The following is a 7,735-nucleotide window of genomic DNA, read 5'->3' as shown; positions in this document are numbered from 1 at the left end:
CCATCAGGGTTCTGCACAGAACTAGCCAATCTCACCCAGCCATCAGAGAGAAGCCCCCAAAACACAAGCTCCAGTGTTTGCTTTCAGAGTTGTTTTAATAAAGTCAGATGTGGGGATGGGGAGGGCATGCCGTTTTTTTTTTTAACAACTCATGCAGACTGAAGCTGTGGAGGCATGCCTCTGGCAAGCAGCCCTCCATGGTGGCTTCTCTCTTGAGGATGCAGCTGGAGGCTGCTGCTCACATCAGCAGAGTCTTCTTCCTATTGATGTGCAGAATCTCCGAGGCATCTGGGTTCACCTCCCGGCTCTGATGATCTCTGTGCCCCCCTTGCTCCGGCCCCGCCTGCAGAAATCACACACAGCCCCACTCTGAGTGCACATGAAGCTCCCACAAGCCGTGATAAGATGCCGGCCAAACATCCAACACATTCACCTCCCCGCTTTGTCCTCTCTTCCTCCTGCCCAAGAAAAAGGACCCTCAAGGCAGAGATGAGAAGGGAGAAAAGCCTGTGTCTCATTTAGATGTGGTGCCTCTTTTCTGAACAAAGTAGGGTTCAAAATGCAGACTGTTGGAGCCAGCGAGTCCCTGACCCTTTCCGTGCATATAACGAGCAAGCACTCAGCACAGCCTGGGCTGCCCTGGCCCGGGATTGATGTCGCCCTGGTAGGTTTGCCTCTGCAGAACTAATGGCTATGACTTCAGAGGAAGCCTGCGGGAAGTTTAACCCGTGTGTCATCCACCTGGTCATCTCAGACCCATGAAATTAGGCGCCTTGTGCAGCTACCTTTCACGCTTCTTTAGAACTGGCTGACCTTTGCCCAAAAATAAACTTTGAAAAGCAACAATGAGTTTGTGTTTCCCATGGTCTTGCAAGGCAGGGTGCAGTTTGCAGCTCGTTACTCACATGGGCCCCCTGGAGACCCAGGCCCCTCCTGTTGGCCAGTTCTGCAGCCCGCCGAGCCATTTCTACTTTGTAGGAGCCGGGAGGGGTCCAGCCAGCACCTCGAGTCAGGTTCAAGTCAGATTTGTACTTGACCTTGGGGGAAGGAAGAAGCAAGAGTTGTGAACAGTCTGGGGGCTTTGGCCACTGAGCAAGTGGAGTGTAAAATGCAGCAAGGAGATAGGGACCACATGGACATCATTAATGTCAAGACAAAGAGCAGTCACGTGATGCACACAGGACCTGGTGTACAATGAGGCTGGCTGTCGTGCAGCCTCCTCTTCCCATTCAAATGGTGGGAGCTGCAGTGGGGCAAAGTGGGCTGGGGACACCTGGCTCCAGTCTAAGCTCCTATATTAATGTGCTCTGCGCCCTTAGAAAACTCACCTCCCTTCTCTGAGCTCCGTGTGCTTACCAGGGAAAGAATAAAACTGGCTTAAGTAAGTCTTTAGACGCCATGGAAATAGTAGACCAGAGCCACCAAGGGCTTGAGCTTTCAGATTGGACATCTGCTAAGCATCAGAGCCCTCATCTAGGACACATAAGGTCCTGGGCTCAATCCCTAGCAGAAAGAAAGGAAGAGGGAGGGAGGGGGAGTGGGGGGAGGGAGGGAAGAAGGATGGGAGGGAGGGAGGGAAGGGGGAGGGAGGGAGGGAGGGAAGGGGGAGGGAAGGAGGGAGGGAGGAGAGGAGGGAGGAGGAGAGGGAGGAGGGAGGGAGGGAGGGAGGAGGGAGGAGGGAGGGAGGAATGGAGGGAGGGAGTTGAGCTTTCACATCAGATACCCCAAGGCCTGCTGCTTATTTTCTTTTCTGTGTGATCTTAGGTAGTTTAACTCCTCTGTATCTTAGGTTCTTTATCTGTTAAATAAGGCAGTCCCAGGATTGGAGGGCTGCATAGCACGATCCTTAGCGAGCACTTGCTACAGGTGTGGCAGAAGTGGTCATGGCTGTCATTGTGCCCTCTCAGCTGGCTACCTCAGAAGGTAATAGGGAGTGTGTGGAGGTGGCTCACATCACTCTGCAGTTGGTGGGCCTTCTGGGCATGCTTCAGGCCCAGCTGTTCTGGGTCGCTGGTGTGCTGGGGCAGTGGCTGCCTGTAGTGTACATCACTGGCCAGTTGCTGGCTCCTCTTGGCCTGGAGGAAACCAGGTTGGTCAGTGCGGCTGTGGAACTGGGAGCAACCCTTGGCAAAGTCCTTCTTGTACTCATTGTCGCTCTGGAGCCTGCCAACACGGAGGAAATGCCTCATCCTTGGGTCATCATTGATGCTGCGGTACCCAATCTGTAGGCCCCGGTCCCTCAGGAACGCCTCTTTGTACCGGAACTGCAAGTCAGAGAAGCAGAGAGAAGTGGTAGAATGCCCCTCCCCATCAAAGCCAGCCTCCCCAGAGGGGCCAGACTCTGCGACTTCAGCAGGAAGCTCAACAGTGGGTAAGGACATAAGCTTGGGAGTCAAGTAAAGCCAGTGGTGTGGCCTTTGCCCAGCTATGAAGCCTCTGAGCATCTAACAAAGCAGGAGACTAAATCTCACCCCATGGGACACTGAGAGGAGTCAATGGTGCGGGACTGGAATTAACAGATGCCTATTGACGATGTCCATTCATGTGGCTGTTTTAAGTGACAGTCCAATGGGAATGGAAGTGGCCGTTCTTCCTGCTGCCCTCCCTAGCATGCAGGGACCTAGTCTAAGGCTTCTCAAATTGCCTAAAGTGAAGCATCTAGTTCATTTTACATAGTTACATTTCCTCTTATTTTTATCTTGTGTGTACATGTATGAGTACATGTATGAATTCTTGTAAGTGAGCATGGAAACATATGTGCCACAGTGCACTTATGGAGAACAAAAGACAGCATTGAATTCTGTCTGTCTTCTACATTGTTTAAGACAGAATTTCATGTTAGCCACTGCATATGCCAGGCAAGCTGGTTATTGAGCTTTTAGGGGATTCTCCTAACTCTGTTTCCCATCTTACCACAGGAGAGCTGGGGTTACAGATGCACACTATCACACCTGAGGTTACAGGTGCACACTATCACACCTGAGGTTACAGGTGCACACTATCTCACCTGAGGTTACAGTTGCACACTATCACACCTGAGGTTACAGGTGCACGCTATCACACCTGAGGTTACAGGTGCACACTATCACACCTGAGGTTACAGGTGCACACTATCACACCTGAGGTTACAGGTGCAAACTATCACACCTGAGGTTACAGGTGCACACTATCACACCTGAGGTTACAGGTGCACACTATCACACCTGAGGTTACAGGTGCACGCTATCACACCTGAGGTTACAGGTGCACGCCATCACATCTGGGTTACAGATGCATGCTACATCTGGCTTTACATGGGATCTGCAAGTCTGCACAGAAACAGTTTCATAAAAGGTTCTTTACTACAAATTAAACAGCCAACTACAGAACCACAGGTTTCTTGGCTTCAAGTATTCCAGCCATCAACTGTTGAGTACCTCTCCTAAGAGAGCTGCTGGGAAAAATACAAAAATACAAAAACAAAAGAGCTTTTCAAATTTTCTGGCTATGATCCTAACCACCAGGTCTGTGTTCTCTTTCTTTTGAAACATGACTCTGTGCGAGTGTGGAGAAAGGCAGTCTGGTGGTCCAGGAGTCTCTCCTGTGCCTTTACTTGGGTAGCCAGTGAGAACCCTGCTAGCCACAGACAGAGTTTAGAGTCTTACATCACTGGCGATATCCCTGGACACCTTGGCAGTCTGGAATGGGATGGCATCCAGCCTGAAGTCATAGCCCCCAGCCCGGTTCTGCTCCCAGGAGTTTCTGTAGACTTTCTGGTTGAAGAAACAGAAACACTCATAAATAAGGAGCAATCACTGGTGCATGCTATTTTGTCTCAGCAGGAATTGTGCTTTCTGACATTGGGGTCTCCCTACTCTAGAGTTAATGGGACTGGCCATGAAGAATTCTGCTCTTCAGAGTTGTGGCCTGTGAGTCTAGCTCACTTGCTGCACCCAGCTATTCTCTGGGCCTCTGCACCATCCTTCCTGTGTCTGCATCCCCTCTCTGGATCTCAGCTTCTCAGACTCCTGACCCCAGAACCTGCAGCTCCAGAACCCAGTAGCTCCAGCACGCTGAAAGTGCTCGTCTCTGGGTTTTGTCACCCGTGAGCTTGCTCGGGCCTCTAACTCCCCAAGGTTGGGAATTCAGTCTAGCTATGATGCCTCAACCCATCACTAGGAGAAATGCTGCTGGCCACATGCGCTCCAGAGGCTTGCATGGGGGGCCAGAGTCTTCACCTGAATTAAATGGATTGTCAAGAACCTGGCGGAGTACCTGACCCTCATGCTTTCTCTCCTTCTCTTTTATTCCCTCCCCCTTTCGTTGATCCATGCCCCCTGGGCATCTGCAATCACATCCTCTTAGATCTTATGCATGCCACATCACTGATGGAGGCACCAAAATCTTCTGTGTCTTCATGTAGCTAACTATTTCTTTCCAAGGTAAGGCAATTCCTCCATGAAAGGCATCTTCAGAGACGCCAGCAGAGGTGCTTCTTTATTCAGCCTAAGAGAAGCCGGACAGCAGGAGTGTCACAGCGCCTCGCCAAGAGATGACAAAATGACAGCCCCTGACTGTGATGGCTGCTCACTCACTCTGAGGGCTGCAGCAGGTCAAGGGCCCCGTAAGAACCTTCCTTTTGTTGCCTGGAAATGGAAGCCAGGACTGGCTCTCTGTTCTTCAGCGGTTTGGAGAACTGAACAGATGCAGATGAAAGCGAAGAGCTCCTCCCACTTTTCTTCTGTGCCCAGCACTGGAAGGGGACCATGGAGTGCCTGGGCTGACCAGGATGGATGTCATCATCTTTGTGTGACTGCTGTTGTCACAACTGCCTTCACCATGACCTCCAACTCCAACCACCAACACACGAGCCAAATACACAAGGCACAAGGAACACAGACCCAAGCGTGGCATGGGAAACCACCTAGCTGCTGTCTCACAGCCAGCACCAAATGCTTCGATGTGCTGGGTCACTTCCTAGTTTAACAGCGAGAATTGGAAGGTCTTCAAGAGGTGGAAGAGTCAGACAATGACCCATCAACAATCCCTTTTAGCCGTCTGCTTCCTGTATTGGTGGCTTCCAAATATCTCTGAGCAGGAAATGGAGACGACGACACCCCTGAACACTCTCTCTGAGGGGGACCCCAGTACCTTCCTAGTAAGAGCCTCTACCCCCCAGATCTGGGCCAGTTAATGACACCCACAAACTTCAAGTCCAACATCAGACCATGTGGGTGGCTTATGTACCTCAGCCCTGGAATCTGGGTACCTCGGGGACACCTGTAGAGACAGTGGCCTGAACTGGGGTTGTTCCCAGCATGACAGCTCTTTCTCCTGGTGCCTCGCACACTGCTTGCTCACTGCGGAGGCTTCCTCCCGTGTTTTCCATGCTACTGAGGTCTCCGCTTTGCTTCTTGCATTCTTTAGATTCTGCAGGCGCTTTGATTCGGAACCCTGGGCATCCCTCTTCTTGATCACAGTTTTGTCCTCGTCCTCACGCATTAGAGTCATTTCATTTTGAGTTATTTCGGCTGCCTTGCACATCTCAGTGGCTTTCTTTGCTCAGGAAGGTCACTCTGCCGCCACGTCCTCCTCATAGAGCACTTGATCCAATTGTGCCATCCCACACGCCCCTGAAGAAGTGCTCTTTCAAATGAAGTTCACGAGTTCTCCAATACCCCCTGAGCCCCGGGGGTTTAATTCCAGCCCTAGGGCTCCGCAGAAGGTCCCTCACCTTGAGAGTGGGCCACACTGCCCTTACCAGCCTGGGGTGGCTGACCCCCTTAAGCTGGGACCCCCATGACCTAACAGTTTCATCCCTGTGTCTGGGCTGCGGTCCTCGGAGAGTTACTCCAGTGGAGACCTGGCCTCCCCATCCTTGGGAATTAATGAGCTGGGCCTTCTGTGCCAACTCTGTAGAGGGGGCGGTCCAGCTTCCCCAGATGGAGGCCAGCCCACCAGAGCTGCTGTTCTAAAATTATCCCTCGCTCATCCCTCAAAAGCATCAAATGCTTGCAATAACTCATATTTACAAAGCTCGAGAGCATTCACTGTGTGGGATCCCACAGGGCTTTACAACAGCAACAAACTAATACACAGGCTAACTAGAAGGCGCCTCTGTCCAACCCCTGTGAGGCAGACACCTCTGGGGTGAACAGCAGCAGCTGTCGATCCACACACAGCCCCAGGACACAATGGCCAGGCCAGGGAAGGAAGAATGGCTGGACTCTAGGAGGCCGCTTGCTGCCCCGGGCTGACACACTCAGCCTGTGTTATTCCAATCCGACGGTGCCTTTTGATTGCACAGCTTCTCTACCTGTTAGCTGGGGATCACAGCACTGCTGGCTGAGAGGCTGCCTATTCTATTACAACCAGGGACCTCCAACCCCTGCCAACAACAAGCCCGAGTTTAGGAAACAGTGTCTTGGTTATGTACGCAAAGGGCATATGTCCAGGGGAAGCTGCAGCGCTGGCAGGCACGGTTCCATGCACAAAGGAAGCAGCTGCATTGAGAACGTCTTTTCAAACTGCAGAGTGAGATGGTGTCATTCCATCTCCACAGTCCTACTTCCCTGAACGGCTAAAGAAAGAGGTCCAAGAAATCAAGGGAACAGGTTTGTCTACACCTACCAGAGCCTGGGTACTATGGTCCTGGCCATTACCAGGCAAATGACCAGGGTCTTCAAAGCCCAGCCTAGAATCAGAATGCTAAAGCTACAAGAGACTTCCATTTAGCTCTGCTCCATTTCTTCCAGTTTTACAGGTAAGGAAACTGAGGCCCAGTGAGGGAAGTGCTCAGGAGTCACACAAGCAGTTTGTCCTGCTCTGGGCCCTGGCTTCTGTTACTCTCATGCTCTCCTTCTTAGGACTTAAAAGAATAATCAATACAATCAACTTGGGGCCCGGAAATGTTACAGAAGCAGACACACACCACACAAGCCCTACTTACATCACTCAGGTGCATCGCATTAAGTCTTGCTCTGGCGAAATCCGGGTGGTCTGGGATCAGGGTGTACCTATGCATGGAGTCTGCATCCCCCGACCTGTACAGGCGCTGCGGGGAGACAGACTAATGGTCAAGGCAGGGCCTGGACACAATCGTCCTTGGTAAAAGCTCAAGAGAAAAGTGGCTGATGCTCTCCCCTGGCCCTCCATGTTAGAAACAATCCTTCTAGAAGTATCTGGTGAGGCAGGGTCATGTGATGGTGAACACTGTTAAAATATTTACCATGATCTGTTCCAAATGGACCATAAACCAACTCCCTGGTTGGCCATGCCTTTGTATTTTATTCTGCCTGAAATGGGTGGCTCTGTCTCAGACCCTCTGCAACCCAACGTGTGTGTTCACTGGTAACAAGAGATGACTCCCAGGCCTTTGAGGCTGCATTGTTCAACATGAATACTAGTAAAAAAAAAAAACAAATTGGCCTTTTTATTATAAAATTTGTTAAATGTCTTAGTGTTTAGAGCCTTAAGATTTTCATGATTTTACCCAGATTGCACAAAGACACAATTTTAAGATGGATGCTTTGTCTTGGTTTTCATTCTTAGAGCAGTGATTTAAGCCTTGCCAGCAACTTTAAGAAGCATTTGGCTCCCATCTATTTATATAGGTGGAGACAATCCATTCCCATCAGTTCCCAAATCCACTTTGGCTTTGAAAACAGGAACTGTTTAGGACAGCATTTGGGCTGTGGAGGGAGGCGGCAGTCCTATACCTGCATGAAGAATGGAAACCCTTGACAATTCAGGAGAG

General features: G+C 50.9%; 1 protein-coding gene across 21 annotated transcripts in view; it reads right to left on the bottom strand.

Moving 5' to 3' along the window:
- Nucleotides 1–76: 76 nt before the first annotated feature.
- The window catches only part of Nrap (nebulin related anchoring protein), an 84,849-nt gene continuing 77,190 nt past the window's right edge, over nucleotides 77–7,735 (bottom strand). For 16 of the 21 annotated variants that reach the window (XM_027406940.2, XM_027406941.2, XM_035441763.1 and 13 more), the window contains 5 exons: nucleotides 6,929–7,033; nucleotides 3,645–3,752; nucleotides 1,953–2,264; nucleotides 906–1,037; nucleotides 77–343 (listed from right to left, as the gene is read on the bottom strand). In XM_027406940.2, the coding sequence (XP_027262741.1) occupies nucleotides 239–343; nucleotides 906–1,037; nucleotides 1,953–2,264; nucleotides 3,645–3,752; nucleotides 6,929–7,033 (762 nt within the window). In that variant the 3' untranslated portion in view covers nucleotides 77–238. Of the gene's footprint in view, nucleotides 344–905; nucleotides 1,038–1,952; nucleotides 2,265–3,644; nucleotides 3,753–6,928; nucleotides 7,034–7,249; nucleotides 7,382–7,735 lie in introns of those variants that run through there. The other 5 variants (XM_027406937.2, XM_035441766.1, XM_035441768.1 and 2 more) reach the window with 3 other exon arrangements.

Source organism: Cricetulus griseus, chromosome 3 (genome assembly GCF_003668045.3).
Source record: "Cricetulus griseus strain 17A/GY chromosome 3, alternate assembly CriGri-PICRH-1.0, whole genome shotgun sequence".
In the NCBI taxonomy this organism is placed as follows: domain Eukaryota; kingdom Metazoa; phylum Chordata; class Mammalia; order Rodentia; family Cricetidae; genus Cricetulus; species Cricetulus griseus.
Note: the sequence above shows the minus strand (reverse complement) of the source record. Positions and strands in the feature narration are given on the sequence as shown.